This window comes from Myotis nattereri (assembly GCF_964212035.1).
Source record: "Myotis nattereri genome assembly, chromosome: 20".
Classification (NCBI taxonomy): Eukaryota; Metazoa; Chordata; class Mammalia; order Chiroptera; family Vespertilionidae; genus Myotis; species Myotis nattereri.
This window is the reverse complement of record NC_138096.1, coordinates 14,381,430-14,400,163: the sequence shown is the minus strand read 5'-3', so window position 1 is coordinate 14,400,163 and position 18,734 is coordinate 14,381,430. Positions and strand designations below refer to the sequence as shown.

The following is an 18,734-nucleotide window of genomic DNA, read 5'->3' as shown; positions in this document are numbered from 1 at the left end:
TGGCCGACGGTGAGTGAGTGGACACTGGGAGATCCAGGGGATCAAGACTCTTTGCTAGAAAAGAGGCCTGTGTAATAAATATACTGTATATGGGTGTGTTGTAGGTGCATTTGTTTATGGGACGTTTAACATGGGTTCTGCCGGTGCCAGATCTGGGGGAAATGGGAGAGTCATTTTCTATACTCTCTCCAGAAAGCTTCTTTCCCTCCGCCTGGCCACTGGCCATACTGTCTTAGGGCAGAGTGTCCAGCAGTGGGATACTCCCCCCTGATTACAAGGACAGAGAGAGTCTCCCGTAAATAGCACCCCGTTGCTGGGATTGAGGCAGCCAATGAATGTCTTTTCCTCTTCGCGTTTGTAGAGGCCCTGGTTCCCTCTAGCGCCGCGTACAGCCTGAGTTTGTATCCTGGAGGAGAGCGTAGTTTTGCTCTGTTCCTGTTTCCTTTCACATGCCAGTTGGTCGGCTGTTGGAGAAGCTGATTGTGTCCCAGGCCTGGAAGAGAGGGCTTGTTTTGTTCGTGAGCCGCTGTCCCGGGCACTGAGCAGCCTGAGTCAGCAGAGCAGAGTCTGTATGACCAACTGACAAAGGAGCCTTTTTTTTTTTTTTTTTTAAGGGGGAGAGCTAAACATCCCATTTTATTCTGGTATAAAAAATTTTAATCTCTTACCCAATTTGAAGGTGGAATATTACTATTTATCTCTTAGGTGGTGGGAGAAAAAAGAAGTTATTTTTTTTTCACTTTTCTCTTACTAATAACATTCCTAGCCTACTTTTTCGGATTGTTTTTCATTCAGTAATTGCAGACTCTTATTGCACTCACTTTGCAAACAGGATGTTTCTGCAAGCTGTGAAGATTGTGTATTCATCACTTCTCTACTTCTGTGGGACCACCATGTGCCTTGTGATGTGCACAGCCTCTGTCATCTTCAGGTTCAGGGGGCATTTGTCGGTTGCACAGGAGAAACAGAACCACATGACTTTGGTATTGGCTGGAAGCTCACCTCATGCTCCTCTGCTGCAGGCACTGCATGCCTAGCAGACGTGCCTGGTGGATCCTCCTGGAATGTGAAAAGTGACTGGGGCCCGCACCCTTCTCAGGGCTCTTCACTGACTTTTGGGTTGTTGCTGCCACCAGAAACGTCTTCTTTACCTTCAGACACAATCTACGCCTCCCTGATTCCATTTACTATCTCCTGGTTCAGCCGTTGGAGCTACCTAAAATATATGGTCCTTTTTCTGTAGGCCTACTGATTAATTCTGATTTTTTTTTGACATGTACATTTCTGATTTTTTTTTTTTAAGAAAAGTGGGTTTGTCTTTCATTTGGAATTAATAAGTTGATCTTTTAAAATTTTAAAAAGTAACAGTGTTTTCAGGGACTATCTGGTGCTCTATTTCTACTACTTCCGTTCCTCTCTCATTGCTGCCCAAGTGTTTTCTCTGCACGGAAACCTTACCAAGATGCTATTGCCCCAAAGAGAAAAGCGGTCATTGCTCAAAGGCTCATGGTTGGTCTAATCTGGGGGTGAGGCACCTTTTTTCTGCCAAGGGCCATTTGGATATTTATAACATCATTTGCGGGCCACACCAAATTATCAACTTAAAAATTAGCCTGTGATATTTGATCAAACAGTTAATTAACTCACCCTAGAGCAGTGATGGCGAACCTATGACTCGCGTGTCAGAGGTGACACGCGAACTCATTTTTTTGGGTTGATTTTTCTTTGTTAAATGGCATTTAAATATATAAAATAAATACCAAAAATATAAGTCTTTGTTTTACTATGGTTGCAAATATCAAAAAATTTCTATATGTGACACGGCACCAGAGTTAAGTTAGGGTTTTTCAAAATGCTGACACGCCGAGCTCAAAAGGTTCGCCACCACTGCCCTAGAGCCTTGGCAGGACCAAATGATTTCTTGGGTCTTATAAGGCCCTCAGGCCAGATGTTCCCCACCCCTGATCTAAGCAATGGCAGGGGTTTATCAGGAAGATGACCAACTTGTGCTGCTGTGGAGGTCCCTGACTGACTGGTTAAAGATTCCATTTCTGGGGGAGCTGAAACTGTAATTAAGTCTCCATTTGATGGGGCTAGCTTAAATGACTCCATTATGGCCCTTGAATTATCTTTTAAACACACTGAAGTATGTATTTAAAAATGGTTAAAGTGGTAAATTTTATGTTACACATACTCTATCACAATAAAAAAAGAACATTCGTATGTACGTGTCTCACATTGAAGGTGAAAGATGTTCATCAATGCAAAAATCTAAATCCTAAGGGACCAACCAGATGGAGTGAGCAGACCACGCTGGCATCCATATGTTGCTTTATGTTTCCTTTCTTCAACCAGATACGGTTCTCATTTCCTCATGTGGAATTTATTTATTTTCACAGGAAGGAAAAGTTGATGCGATGCTCTCAATGCCGAGTTGCCAAATACTGTGGTGCTAAGTGTCAGGTAAGGATCTCAGCCGTAAGTGAACCTTCACGTTCTCGAACCTCAGTTTGTCCTCCGTTATGCCTGTTGGCCTATTTCTGTTTCTTCGCAATCTTTGCCTTATTTTCTTTTAGTTTAAAAATACCATATTCATATGGTAAAAAGTTATATAGGATATATATATATATATACATATATATATATGTATATGGTAAAAAGTTACATAGGATGGAGATATATATATGTGTGTGTGTATGTATGTATGTATATATATATACATATATATATATGTATATATATATGTGTACATATATATATATATACACATATATATATAAAGTGTCTTTGTAGCATGTTCTGTGTAAACATCCCACAAGGATGGAATCGGTTTTCACCTTTATTTAAAAAAAAACACAGATGAAGATTATTTGGCAAATTCCTGTCTACCTTGATTTTGTTTTTCATTTAATAGTGTATCTGGAGGAACTCTTGGTATCATCCCACTTTTTCCATTATGAATACACCACAATCATAATTTTCCCATTAATGAATGCTTAAACATTTCCCATGTTCCCTAATGCCACTAATGTACTGGGCATCCTTTTGTGCACAGTTTTGCACACTTCCACAAATTAATCTGTAGGATAACTTCTTCTCAGTTGTATTGATTAGTGAAAGGATATATGCATTTTGAATTTTTAAAGATAATGGCAAATTGCCTTCCAAGAGTTTGAATTAATTTATAATAACTGACATGAAAGTACTGCTGTTAACATATTTGAAATTCTTTAAAGGATGTGTAATTAACATTCAACATGACCTTTACTTCTAATCTTCTCATTAATTATGTAATAAATGTAATTAAGCTCTAATGAATTGTGTCATAATAAAAAGTCTAATTGGAAGTTTTCCGTCTGTGTCACTTGCTCCCACCCTCCACCCATCCTTTTTGCTTCTTATTTTGCTGTGTGGGGTGTGTGTGTGTGTGTGTGTGTGTGTGTGTGTGTGTGTGTTCTCTGTGTGCACATGTACCTCCCCCTCAAGCTTCTTCTTTTCCTTCTTTAAAATCTAGGCCATGCTTATCTGAGGGACTTTCTGCGATTTCACTTTCTCTCGTGAAAGTAATTTCTCCAGCGTGGTCTTAATGGAAAAGAAACCAAAAACGTACAGAAAACTCAGTGGACCCACGTTTTAATGACAGTTCTGCCAGTAGCCAGTTAAATTATCCTGGAGAAAACACTTAAACTTCTGGGCCTCACCTTTCCAATCTGTACTACTAGTAAGAGCTCGTATTCCTTAGGCATCTGTATGTACCCGGCAAGTTTCATTCTGTTTACTTTTACAGGAATATTGAGAGGGTTGGTCACCATTATTATGCTCATATTATTAATAAGGAAACTTACCAGATATAGGATAGCAAGCAGCTTACCAAATGTCCTAGAGCTAGTAAGCTCTGGAGTTTGGGAAATGAACTGAGGCAGTTAGAATTTAGACTTTTAATTTCTCTTCTATTCCTAAGTTTTATTCTTGCTCTAACATTCTAATTAGGTATTATTTCCCTTTTTCTTTTGTATTTTCCTTTATCTTCTGGATTTTTGTCTTATTTTATTTTGTAATAAGGATGCACTCTATTCCCAAGGAACACAAAGCTAAATACATAGAAATAAAAGGTTAGAAATAACACCTTCCTAATAAAAATAGGGAAGCTGAAAAAAATTAAATTATTTTTACCTCAGTTTGTAAACCAAAAATTTTGTCAAAGTTAGATACCAGATTTAGGTAAGATAATCAGCAATAGTAATAACAAAAGGAAAACATGAAAACAAACCCATGCTTTTTCTACAAAATAAATTCTAGAAAGACTGTTTTATGGTGATGTTTTAGCTCTTTTATTCATATGAAACAGAGCTGCATGTGTCAGGGGACTTCAGGTTAAGAATATGACATATAGAATTGATGAATTCACATTTTACTTGACACAAATCTTTTAGATCCGTGGTTCTCAACCTTCCTAATGCCATGACCCTTTAATACAGTTCCTCATGTTGTGGTGACCCCAATTTCATTGTTACAAATTGAACATAATTAAAGCATAGTGATTAATCACAAAATAATATGTAATTATATATGTGTTTTCCAGTGGTCTTAGGCGACCCCTGTGAAAGGGTCATTCGACCCCCAAAGGGGTCGCGACCCACAGGTTGAGAACCACTGTTTTAGATGCACTTCCTTTCTGTTCTTAATCGCTTAAACGTTTTTACTTTGATTTTCCTCTATTTTCATGAATGTTTTTCCCCAAGTAACCTTCTCCTTTTGAAGAAAACCCCCGTTATCCGATTAGAATGAGTAGAGGGAGTGTGGTGGGTGGATATGTCATTTTGATTCATGATAGTCCATGTATTTTTACCACATATATTAGCTGTTTACTGTAGCATCAATAATAATGTCGCCATCAGATATACTGCAGGAGGTAATGGGAAATGACCTAGTATGATGAAAGATACCTTATATAACACCAGTGAGTGCATACGCTTATATGTGTGTGGGGGTGGAGGAGTGTGTAGAGGTGGGACGGGAGTCAAAGATTGTCCAGAACATATGCATTTAAACTGCTCTGTTTAGCTCAACCTTAGGGAACAGCATTAAATATTGTAATTATTGTGGATACCTACAAAGCAGCCCAAAATTAAACTGACAGACTGAACTATGAACAGTAATGAACAGGAGGCACAAGCCCTGGGAGTGGAAATTGATAGAGAGGATGTGAGTTTGTAGCATAAAACCTATAATATGTTTCCCCCAGGGGGACATAACTTTGGTTCACTAGCTGAGCATGTGATGTGTGGGGCGATGCCATCAATGAGTTGTTTATGAGAGGCTACTGAGGTATTACGGGGTGTAATGTCTCTTGTGCCCACAAGGATGGAATCGGTTTTCACCTTTTGTTTTTGAACATAAGCAATATAAGAATAAATTTCATTATAAAAATCAACACAACATAAAATAATGCCCAGTAGCCGAAACCGGTTTGGCTCAGTGGATAGAGCGTCGGCCTGTGGACTGAAAGGTCCCAGGTTCGATTCCGGTCAAGGGCATGTACCTGGGTTGTGGGCAAATCCCCAGTAGGAGATGTGCAGGAGGCAGCTGATCGATGTGTCTCTCTCATCAATGTTTCTGACTCTCTATCTCTCTCCCTTCCTCTCTGTAAAAAATCAATAAAATATATTTAAAAAAAAATGCCCAGTAAAAAGGAGAAGTCTTCCCCCACCTTCTTTCCACCATTTCTACTTCTGCTTCCAGAGGTGATCTCTGTGTGCGGGTTGGGAGTGGCGGATATCTGTTCGTCTGTGCTTCAGATATAGTGTACACATACAGGGATATGTTTACCACTGTGTACAGCACTGTTTCTGATATTGGCAAAAGTATTTTCTCATCAGTGCCTTTGCACTCCTCTGTGTATGCCTTTGTATGAGGCGTCATGTGTATAGAGGGGTTAGGTATGGGAGCCAGTCTTATTTCTGTATTAGCATGATCAGAGCATCACAGATGATTATGAGACCAAAGGGGAGGAGCAGGTGAAGTTTTCCTATAAAACAGCATTCTTCAAATTTGAAATATTGATAGTAAGTAAATCAATTTCAAATAAATTTTCAAATCATTTCATCTTGGCTGGATTTAATATGATTCATAATATGCACATTTTTAATTGAATTAATTGCTGAGCAAAATAAGCATCTGGGTATTGCATCAAATTGCAATTTATATGCCTTTAAAAAGTACTATATTAGCAAAGGGAGGCTCTTTTATGTTGATAATTATAGGCCTCTTTAAGAATGTGAATCATTTTTTTGGGTTTGTATTTTATGCTTAGTTGTAGAATGATTTGATTCATTTTTGATGAATCCCATACTAGTAAGCACTGAATAGAGTGATTTAATGACTTGATTTCTAGAATATCATACCAAAGTGGAGATAATGAAGAAAGACAAGCCCTTTGTTTACTTCATAAACAGCTCTATGCCAGGCTTTAGACTGTTAGGACATGCAGAGAGTTCTGTGGAGAAGTTGGCTTTATATGTAATACTGTATTAAGGTTAAAATTACTTGATCTTATTTAAATTTTTTACTTCTAAAAATGTTTGGGGATTGCCTGGCTGGCGTGGCTCAGTGGTTGAGCATTGACCTATGAACCAGGAGGTCATGGTTCTATTCCAGGTCAGGGCACATGCCCGGGTTGTGAGCTTGATCCCCAGTGGGGGATGTGCAGGAGGCAGCCAATCAGTGATTCTCTCTCATCATTGATGTTTCTATCTCTCCCTCTCCCTTCCTTTCTGAAGTCAATAAAAAGATATTTTTAAAAGATGTCTGGGGATCTGAGATTTTCTGCTCTCATTCTCCATTTGTCTGGCAAGTGACCCCATTACTCCTGTGACTGCAGTCGGCACCTGTATATTGATAATTCTTTGAGACTCCATCTGCAGCCCTCCTTCCTCCTGAGCACCAGACTTTGAAGGCAGCTGCCCTCTGAGGTGGCCTCTTCGTCCTGTGTCTGTAGTCTGTCCTCCTGCCCCCACGTTCTGACTTACAGAAACTAGGTTAACCCTCTCAGCCATTGATGGCCCTTCTAGTTCCCTTTGGGAGTTAAACACTTGGTCGTTACTTGTGTTGGGGAGATGAAAGGCACGCGCCTCACCTGCCATGTTCAGCTGGAACCCGGCATGGACACTAATCTGGCATGGAAGTTTCTTTCAAAGAAGATTAGAAGTCCGCAGATGTGAGGGATTTATTTTGCCCTTTCAGATAAAATGTATCAGTGAGCTCATTCCATCTTGATGTGGTCTCTCACCAGATCAGCCTGGTTGGCAAACTTCCTGTCGAAGGGCTGGATAATAAATATTTTAGTCGCCAAAACTGGTTTGGCTCAGTGGATAGAGCGTCGGCCTGCGGACTGAAGGGTCCCAGGTTCGATTCTGGTCAAGGGCATGTACCTGGGTTGCGGACACATCCCCAGTGGGAGATGTACAGGAGGCGGCTGATCGATGTTTCTCTCTCATCGATGTTTCTAACTCTCTATCTCTCTCCCTTCCTCTCTGTAAAAATCAATAAAATATATTTAAAAATAAATAAATATTTTAGTCTTTGTGGGCCATAAGATTTTTTGTCATAAGTACTCAATTCTGTTGTCACAGTCAGAAATGAGTGAGTGAAACTGAGTGTGGCCGTTTCAGGAAAACTTTATGAAAACAACTGGCAGAATGGATTGCACCTGTGCCCTGCAGTGGATGATGGCCGACTTAGTTTGGGGCACTGAAGCTCTTTCTTACTATTTGCCTTCTCAGTTAACCATTTTCCCAAGAAGTAAGAATTGATTCTTGTTTCTTCTCTTCCGTCAACTTCGTGCCCTGTGACCATCCTGCCGCCTCCCCCCTTTATATTTGGCCCGACCTGTCTGCTTTGAGTAAGGCTAGTGGGAAGGTGCTCTCGCTCGACATGTGATACAGCTTTCCGTGGCTTTTAAGGCGATGCGTCTCCTGTCTGTCACCAGGTCTCCAGCATGCTCGAAGGAGATTTCATGTAAGATTTTAATCAATGCCTGTCAGTCAGCGAGGCTTGTTAGACAGCCTGCTTAGCTTTCCCATTTCCGTTTCCCAGATTCCAGCTTTTCAGGTCTTTATCTGTCAACTTGTAATTCAGTGTTGGATTACATTTGAGGCATAAAGAAGGAGGTATCATTTACTTGCTATTAAGTGGTCTGTAAGTGAATGAAAACTGTTGGGTCCTCCTAAGTTTTGCCCGTAGGAAACCTCTGTAGCTTGTTGCTTGTGAATAGAGTGATTCTTGCAGATGTGGCGAAAAAAAAATCATGACATGTTTTTACATAGGTGTTCAGTTATTAATTATTAATAATTGGTAATTATTAATCACAGGTGGAATTGTTGAATAAGCTGGATTAAAATTATTTGTAATGTATTTTAAGCCAGTTTCTCCATCCTTAGTGACCCAGCATCTGTGGAAAATACCATTACGAATTTTCACTTCCATGTAAAGCTAACATGGGTAGGTTTCTAACGTATTCTGATGCATTCAGGTATTTGTTGGGACGGATATTACAAAACTGTAGATTTTAATTATTGGGAGACTGCCTTACGGGTTATCGAGTCCACTCCTCCTACTGAATAAATGTCTGCTGTGCTCAGGTCATGAATTAGATGTTGTTCTTACCCAAACAGATTCAATATGTGCTGATCTTTCTCGTTTTTCATCCACTACAATAATAAACTGCTCAAAATTGAATTTTTATTCCAACCAAAACCTAGTGTTTATCAGTGTTTAAGTGTGTTATTGAGCTGTATCCAAGGAGGGAGGGAATGTTAGGTGAATGTGCAAAGGTTGTTTTGAGTAAGAAGGAAGAAGTAAATTTTCTGTTTCTAGTGTAACATCACATCATCCTCTTCTTTTGTAATCAAGCAATCAAGGTCAAGACACATTGTTTAACGATAATTGTTAAAAGGTTTACTGTCCTTTTACTTTTTGGATGGCCTTAATTTCAAATAATTGATGGTAAGTATTCAGAAAATTACACCTCCTAAATGGTACTAGTTCTGGAATAAATTATGAGATCTATTGAACACCTGCTGCATGCAAAATGCATGTAATTGGTAGTACACTTATTTAAGGAAACCAAACATAAACAAAGCTAAATTGTTAAAACCGCTTACTGAGTCTTTACATTACAAAAGATTTCATTGGTATCACCAAAAGAATTCACTGAAGTGTTTTTTAAATATTAAAACATGTAAACCATTCTTTGAATTATGGGTTTTCCAAAATAGTCATTAAAAAGTTGTGTTTATTAAACAGTAATTTTGCCTTTTCTTTCATATAAAAATGCTTCTCCTCAAATCACAGTTACTAGACATAGGATAATTTGCTTTTACTTATAAATATGATACATGATATTTGTACAAATTCAAACAGAATGGGAAAATATCAGGAGAAAGGCAGAAACAGCCTTTTTTATTTTTTTTTTAGGAAAAGTTGGAAAAATTATTACCAGTTTTTCAGTATGTTAAACAAATTTACCGTGAGTATTCTTAAAATCATGACTTGAGGTGGTGAACATACCATATGGTGTACAGATGATGTGTTGAAGAATTGTGCACCTGAAACCTGTATAATTTGGTTAACCAGTGTCACCCCAATAAATTTAATAAAAAGGGAAAAAATGTTTGGATTGATTGCATTATAAATGTTATTTCTGTGCCAACAGTATGCACACTAAAAATTTTGATATTCATTACCAAAAACCCATCATAAAGTAGGAGAAACTTACAATTCTACCAATAAGGTTATGGTCCCCACTTCCCTATACATAGCCTAGACCAGCCGTGGGCAAACTATGGCCCGCGGGCTGGATCCGGCCCATTTGAAATGAATAAAACTAAAAAAAAAAAAAAAAGACCGTACCCTTTTATGTAATGATGTTTACTTTGAATTTATATTAGTTCACACAAACACTCCATCCATGATTTTGTTCCGGCCCTCCGGTCCAGTTTAAGAACTGATTGTGGCCCTCGAGACAAAAAGTTTGCCCACCCCTGGCCTAGACATTTCTAAATGTTGTCAGTTTCATTCAACTTTGCTAAATTAGTGGGTCACCTATGTTATCCAATTTCTGCTAGCATTTCTTTGGTCATTGGTGTGGTTTCTATTTTTTGTTCGTTTTTTTCTTTCTTAGGCATGCTTTTCTTATTCATGTCCTTTACCTTTCTTTCTCTTTTTAAAATTGAAATATTCATCCTTTTCTTGGTTATTTTGTAAGACCTTGCATTTTAGATACCTTTAGCATTGTCTACATATATGTTTTAGAATTTGTTTTTCTTGTTTGTACTATATCTTTCAGTCTTGTGTATAGTATTCGGTTTTCTCCTTCTGATGTACAAAAGTGATTTATTTTTCATGTAGTTTAATATGTACATCTTTTCTTTTATGGTTTCTGGGTTTTATGTCCTGCTTAGAAACATCTTCCTCACCTCAGCATTGTAAGATGTTAATGCCATAGTGAGAGTTCAGTGACAAGTGGAGAATAGTGTTTTGTTGCTTCGTCTGTTTAACATGTAGAATGACCTCTGTTCAGTTTAGTCGAGCTCAGTGGCTTTCCAGCCTGGCTACAGATAGAAGCCCCACAGTGACTGAAAGTGACTCAGAACCTGCTCCCATCTCATCGGTTAGAATATCTGGTTAGGCCTGGTATTTAAAAAATATTTTTTCTGTATGTGTGTGGTGTGTGTAACTGTGTAGCATTGTTCTAGGTCTGGGATTTTCTGCTCTCTCAGACCCAATTCCACCTTTCTGTAATAATTTTTATTATACTCTCTACACTCTTGAAATCAAATTTCATAGGTAATATAATCTAATAGTTACCTATTTTCAGAATTCAGCGTCGGTATAATTCCTTAAGTGGAACATAAAGGAGAGAGAGAATGAAAATAACTTATAATTTAACAATGTGTATTTTAGTATGTAAATGCTCAGGCATGACTAGACGAGAAGACAACTAAGAAGTCATGTACATGCACATGATTGCTGTGAAAAGGGAAGTACAAAATGCAGATCAGAAAATGTGTTTTATTAATAATGCAAACACTATGAATGGTGGTGCCTTTGTGGTATGCTTTTATGAAATATTGAATAACTTTAGCTAAAGTTGTTAAAACAGTCTTCCCTTGATTTACCTAGAAAATTCAGTGCTATTAAGACTATGTTAAAAACACGCTTTTTGTTGATATATATGAAAGGAGGTCATGTCTAGGCATAAATGTCTGATTGAACATTTAAAAGTCATGTTGGATTTCGAACAGCTCTTCATTGTCTGGAACTGCCCTGCACAGGATGTCCCACATCTCTGGTTCCTGGCCACTAAGTGCTCAAGCACCATTATAAAAAGTACCCCATACATTTCCCAAAGAACCCCAGGATTATCCCTGTTGGGAAGCACTGGTTTAGTTAGTTTATGTTCTGAATCAGTATAAATACGGTAATAATATATGAAAATACAGGGTGGGACAAAAGTATGTTTACAGTTGTTAGTATAGAAAATAATACAATAATCTATAATAATAAAAGTGTAATATGCTAATTAGACCCGACAGCCAAATGACCTTCTGGATGTCCTTCCGGATGACCTTCCAGATGAAGCCATGGGGGCGAGCCAGAGGCGGCCGCCGCGGTGGGCAGAGGGCTGAGGCAGAGGTTGTTAGGGGTGATCAGGCAGGCAGGTGAGCAGTTAGGGGCAATCAGGCTGTCAGGCAGAGTGGTTAGGGGCGATCAGGCAGGCATGCAGAGTGGTTAGGGGCAATCAGGCAGGCAGGTGATCAGTTAGGGGCGATGAGGCAGGCAGGCAGAGTGGTTAGGGGCGATGAGGCAGGCAGGTGAGTGGTTAGGGGCGATCAGGCAGACAGGCAGAGTAGTTAGGGGCGATGAGGCAGGCAGGCGAGTGATTAGGGGCAATCAGGCAGGCAGGCAGAGTGGTTAGGGGTGATCAGGCAGGCAGGCAGGCGAGTGGTTAGGAGCCAGTGATCCTGGATTGTGAGAGAGATGTCTGACTGCCAGTTTAATCCTATCTAATAAAAGAGAAACATGGGCAGAGTAAGAATAGAGAAGCCAAGATGGCGGCATAGGTTAACGCCGGAGTTTGCTGCCTCGAACAACCACTTCAAAAATACAACTAAAAGACGGAACGGACATCATCCAGAACCACAGGAAGGCTGGCTGAGTGGAAGTTCTTCAACTAGGAGGAAAGAGAAAAGCATACCGAGACTCAGAGGAGGCGCAGTGCTGAAGTAAAATACTAAGGTGCGGAGTGCATGCGGAGCGGGCTGGCGGCTGAGGGTGCGGTTGTCTGTTTCAATCCGGAGGGAGTCTCAGAATCTGAGCTCCAGATCCGGGCGAGTCTCTAGGGACCCAGACTCAAAGGGGAGAAGCGGGACTGTCTGGCTTCGGTCGGAACTCTAAGGCAGCTTTCTCTCCGAGGTTTGCAGCAGTTGCTGGGACTCAAGAGGCAGAGCCCCTGGGGACAGGACTGAGAGCAGCCATAACTGCTCGCTCCGCCTGCCCTGTTGATCCCCTGGGACCCGCCCCGCCCAAGCCCTGCATGGAGGCATTTGCCAGATAGCCTCAGGCAAAGGCTAGATTAGCACCCCCCTAGAGGACAGAAGTTCTCCCACTGCAGACACAGCTGATTCTCACAGCCACTTGGCCTGGAGGTCAAATCCCCCCTAGTATTACCTACAACAATCAAGGCTTAACTACAACAAGACTGCGCACAAAGACCACTAGGGGGTGCACCAAGAAAACATAAAAAAATGCGGAGACAAAGAAACAGGATGCAAATGTCAGAAATGGAAGATATAGAGCTCAAAACCACACTTTTAAGGTCTTTCAATAATTTTCTAGAAACTGCCGATAAATGTAGTGAGATCCTCAAGAAATCTAATGAGACCCTCGATGTTGTGATAAAGAACCAACTAGAAAATAAGCATACACTGACTGAAATAAAGAATATTATACAGACTCCCAACAGCAGACCAGAGGAGCGCAAGAATCAAGTCAAAGATTTGAAATGAGAAGAAGCAAAAAACACCCAACCGGAAAAGCAAAATGAAAAAAGAACCCGAAAATATGAAGATAGTGTAAGGAGCCTCTGGGACAGCTTCAAGCGTACCAACATCAGAATTATAGGGGTGCCAGAAGATGAGAGAGAGCAAGATATTGAAAACCTATTTGAAGAAATAATGACAGAAAACTTCCCCCACCTGGTGAAAGAAATAGACTTACAGGTCCAAGAAGTGCAGAGAATCCCAAACAAAAGGAATCCAAAGAGGACCACACCAAGACACATCATAATTAAAATGCCAAGAGCAAAAGACAAAGAGAGAATCTTAAAAGCAGCAAGAGAAAGAAACTCAGTTACCTACAATGGAATACCCATATGACTGTCAGCGGATTTCTCAACAGAAACTTTGCAGGCCAGAAGGGAGTGGCAAGAAATATTCAAAGTGATGAATACCAAGAACCTACAACCTAGATTACTTTATCCAGCAAAGCTATCATTCAGAATTGAAGGTCAGATAAAGAGCTTCACAGATAAGGAAAAGCTAAAGGAGTTCATCACCACCAAACCAGGATTATATGAAATGCTGAAAGGTATCCTTTAAGAAGAGGAAGAAGAAGAGAAAGGTAAAGGTACAAATTATGAACAACAAATATGCATCTATCAGCAAGTGAATCTAAGAATCAAGTGAATAAATAATATGGTGAACAGAATGAACTGGTGATTATAATAGAATCAGGGACATAGAAAGGGAATGGACTGACTATTCTTGGGGGGGAAAGGGGTGTGGGAGATGCAGGAAGAGACTGGACAAAAATCGTGCACCTATGAATGAGGACAGTGGGTGGGAGTGAGGGCGGAGGGTGGGGCGGGAACTGGGAGGAGGGCAGTTATGGGGGGAAAAAAGAGGAACAAATGTAATAATCTGAACAATAAAGATTTAATTAAAAAAAAAGAGAGAAACATGGTAATTAGCATACTACCGCTACCCTTCCCATTGGCTAATCAGCGAGATATGCAAATTAACTTCCAGCCATGATGGCGGCCTGCAGCCAGGCAGCTGGAAGTGCACATGAGACTTGCTTGCTTCAGTGACGGAGGACTCCAACGTTTCCCGCCTGCCTTGCCGGCCTCTGAGCTTGCAGTTTGAAACATTGTAACAAATATAGAAGCTAAACAAAACCCCAGAAACCTGCTTTCAGCCTTCAGGGATCTCAGAGCTGGAGTTGATACAGTGTTTCAATTATAGAACCCAAACAAACCAGATACCTGCTTTCAGTAGCGGAGGCCTCAGAGCTGGAGCCAGAGCTAAAGCTGGCCCAGAATAAAAAACAAAAAGAAAAAAAGGAGCAGTTGGGAGCTTCAGTCCGCCAGCCTGAAAACAGCCCTTAGCCCCTCACCCAGGTTGGCCAGGCACCCCAGTGGGGACCCCCACCCTGAAGGGTGTGTGACCAGCTGCAAACAGCCATCATCCCCTCACCCAGGCTGGCCAGGCACCCCAGTGGGGACCCCCACCCTGATCCAGGACACCCTTCAGGGCAAACCAGCCAGCCCCCACCCATGCACCAGGCCTCTATCCTATATAGTAAAAGGGTAATATGCCTCCCAGCCCCGGGATCAATGGAGCTGGGAGGCCTCCTGGCACCGGGATCAGTGTGACAGGGGGCAGCGCCCAAACCCCCTGATCGCCCTGAGGCTCTGTGTGTGACAGGGGGCGGGGCCACAACCTCCCTATCCGCCCTGCTCTGTTCATGACAGGGGAAGGCGCCCCAACCCCCTGATCAGCCCTGCTCTGTTCCAGATAGGGGGAGCTCCCCAAGCCCCTGATCGTCCTGCAGCTCTGTGTGTGACTGGGTGCGGTGCCCCAACCTCCCCCACCCCACCACGGGCCCTGCTCTGTGTGTGACGGTGTAGAGCCATAACCTCCCCATCGGCCCTGTCCTGAGTGTGAGAGTGGCGGCGCCCCAACCCCCTGATCGGCCCTGCTCTGTGGGTGATAGAGGGCACTGCCCCAAACCACATCCCCTCCATGGGCCCTGCTCTGTGTGTGACAGGGGGGAGCTCCCCAACCCCCTGATCGACCCTGCTCTGTGCGTGACAGGGTACAGAGCCCCAACCCCTCCGATGGGCCCTGCTCTGTGCGTGACAGGGGTGGCGCCGCAACCTCCCCATCCACCGTGCCTTGAGTGTGACGGGGGCGGTGCCCAAACCCCCAAATCAGCCCTACCCTGAGCGTGACTGAGGGTGGCATCGCAACCTCCCGATCCGCCCTGCTCTGTGCATGACAGGGGGCGGCGCCCCAACTCCCCAATCGGCCCTGCTCTGAGCCCGACCAGGGGCTGCACCTAGGGATTGGGCCTGCCCTCTGCCACCCGGGAGCAGGCCCAAGCCAGCAGGTCTTTATCTCCCGAGGGGTCCCAGACTACGAGAGGGCACAGGCCGGTCTGAGGGACCCCCCTCTTCCCCCCCGAGTGCACAAATTTTTGTGCACCGGGCCTCTAGTAATAATAATAAAAGTGTAATATGCTCAACTGGCAGTCAGACATCCCCCGAGGGGTCCTAGATTGCAAGAGGGTGCAGGCTGGGCTGAGGGACCCCTGACACCCGCTCCCTACCCTGTGCATGAATTTCGTGCACCGGGCCTCTAGTTAATAAAAAATAATACAGCCGTAACCGGTTTGGCTCAGTGGATAGAGCATCGGCCTGCGGACTGAGGGGTCCCGGGTTCGGTTCCGGTCAGGGGCATGTACCTGGGTTGCGGGCACATCCCCAGTGGGAGATGTGCAGGAGGCAGCTGATCGATGTTTCTCTCTCATCGATGTTTCTAACTCTCTATCTCTCTCCCTTCCTCTCTGTAAAAAAATCAATAAAATATATTTAAAAAAAAAATAATACAAAAATAAGCTTTGTGTTTTACATATGCACTGCTTTAAACCTGCTTTTGCCCCACCCTGTTTATAGAGTCTGAAGTTGTTTTTGTCATGCATGTACTGAAAAATGGAATTGAGTCATAAATGTCTTTTATTTCCTTCTTTTCCACCTAAACTCTTGTCTCCCATTGTCTTTGTTTCTTAACACAATATTTTAATTTCCTTTATCTTTTATGCTAACTTGTGCTTATTGTACATCATTGTTCATTTTGAATTACGAGAACAGAAAACATTACAGCTGTATTGTGAACAAAATCTTAATTACATCCTGTATTTGCAGTAATGGAAGAAAACAGGAAAAAGTAAAATCAAGAAGGTTGTTTGAGAAACTGGCAGATTTCATGTTCTGTTATAGTGTGCCATTGAATTCTAGACCCAGGTTAAAGTTTGTAGAGTGAAGATGATGCCTAATGTTTTTGTGTGATTGTGGGGTTTTGATTCAAAGTCAAATGCAGTAACTTCAAAGATTTTGTTGTAAGTCTTTCCTTGGTATATGCGTCCATTAGTAAGCCTTATTAAGAAGTGATGGTGACCTGTAAGTCCTAACAATTAATGTTGTAAAAACATGGATTTTAATATCATGGTAAGAAATGGAGTAGGCTGTAAAGCTGACACTATATTACAGACCAATTTCAAGTAATATGATTGTTTATAATGTAATATTTATATTGATTTGATTTGACTTCTAGATGAAAAGAATGAGTATCTTTCTTGGCCAAAGTGAGTGGGAAGAAAAATATGTTGTCTGATGTTTTCATGCAGTGATCTAGGAATAGCCTTGAGAAACATAATGTCTAGTTCCTAATTATTGTTGAGAAATGAAAGCTCAATATTAATTATGCTAAAGTCCTAAATTGTTTTTGATAAGAATTCTCAAACATTTGGATGTTTAAAAATGCCATCTAACAGATCAATTGGTTCATTACCTAGGGGTACATTTTGTAGTTACTTCACTCTGGTGAGCCGAGCTGCTCAAAGCTGGAGGTTTTACCAAAGGAGCATGAGTGAGCCTTTGTAGTTCAGCATTGATTAGAAGCTGTATCTCAGCCTTCCTTTAGGAGGGGCGGTCCTTTTTTAGCCGGCAGTTCCTCTGGCTTTGAACAGAGCCCAAGGAGCTCGCTCTCTCAGAGACCCCCCGGCCCCGTGTGGCTCACTCCGGCCCACACAGCCAGTCCACTGAGGGCACCTGTCAGGCTTCTTGACAGATCTAACACAAACGGAAACTTTCCCACCACAGTCATGGTTCTCTCTTCAGTCGGCAACCAGAAGCATCAGCAGCCTGGCTTTCTCTCAGTGAGATTTGATTTGACTGCTGAACCCACGCTCATTCTAAGACCAGATGGAGGAAAGGAAGTGCAGTGGTTTATCTGAGTCAGTCTCTACCAGCCGAGCTTCCACAGGATGGCAGTTACCATCATGGGAAGCTCTGTGTTAACTAAGACATACAAGTTTCTTTAATGCAGAGCTTTTTAGAACTTCTAGGGAGCTAAACGTAGTATTTTGAATCTCCCAGCAGGGTCTTCATTATGTTGTGGTTTTCAATCTTATTTGACAATGGAGCCATAATTTTTTAGGGATCTTACACATGTTGGCAGTTGCTAATTGCTACTCCAGGACTAGCCCCCTGCACAATAGAAACATTTCCCCCACTGAGCTATGTTTTAATATGGTGCCTGTCAGTGAGGACTGACATGAGAAGTGGCGGTAGGAAAGGCCATTGCAGTTGTAAACTATTGTTGCGGACATGGTCCAGTATGTTGATTAGCTCTCTCAGAATGAGTTCCTCCTGTGACTTACTACTTGGTTTTTACTGCTTGGAACTACGCGTTTTTCTTTTCTGTCAAGTGAGAATTAGATAAGCTATTATGCTTTTTTTTTTCTTCCTTGCCTGTAAGGCAACTCAAATAAATGTGGCTCACAGCACAGTAATTATTTGGCTCTCATGCTTAGCATACTAAGGATTTTTACTCTCCCCTTTCATGTTTATGTAGCTCATTAGTTAGATCCCTGCTGTCGAGCTTCACTTTCCTCATCTATAATATAAGGATCTACCTTTTGGATTATTGTGAAAATAAAATCTTTTTTAATTGCTTGGTCATGTGTGTGGCACACTGTGGAATATGAAGTAAATGCTGTAGTACTTTTTTCGTAATTTTAACATTTTTTGTTTTCAGTTTCACAACCTTATTTTATATACATCTTTACTTTGAAGCAGCTCAGTCTTGTTTAGAAGTGAGGAGTATATATACTGAGAAAAAAGATTGCAAGCATCCCATTGAGAGCATTGCTATAGTGCAATGATGGCGAACCTATGACACGCTTGTCAGAGGTGACACGTGAACTCATTTTTTGGGTTGATTTTTCTTTGTTAAATGGCATTTACATATATAAAATAAATATCAAAAATATAAATCTTTGTTTTACTATGGTTGCAAATATCAAAAAATTTCTCTATGTGACACGGCACCAGAGTTAAGTTAGGGTTTTTCAAAATGCTGACACGCCGAGCTCAAAAGGTTCACCATCACTGCTATAGTGGGTATGAAGGAATGAAGTGAGGTAACCCTGAGTAGAGTTGATGACAGAGTGATGTGCCCCTTGTAAACGATGTCTCCAGGATTGGGGTTATGAGGAAGTAGCAGTAGACACGGCTTCCCCCAACTTGATAGGGGTAGCCTTTCTGAGCAAAATGCTGGCTTGAACTTGAATCGGAGTCAGTTTCAAAGTAGCTGCAGCTTTTGTGAAATTTT

At 41.6% G+C, this 18,734-nt stretch overlaps 1 protein-coding gene across 5 annotated transcripts in view; it reads left to right on the top strand.

The window, feature by feature from the left end:
* The window catches only part of SMYD3 (SET and MYND domain containing 3), a 522,432-nt gene that overhangs the window by 118,406 nt on the left and 385,292 nt on the right, over positions 1–18,734 (top strand). For 2 of the 5 annotated variants that reach the window (XM_081114437.1, XM_081114438.1), the window contains exon 2: positions 2,400–2,463. The exons of the other annotated variants lie outside the window; for them this stretch is intronic. In XM_081114437.1, the coding sequence (XP_080970563.1) occupies positions 2,400–2,463 (64 nt within the window). The remainder of the gene's footprint in view (positions 1–2,399; positions 2,464–18,734) is intronic. 5 annotated transcript variants of the gene reach the window in all.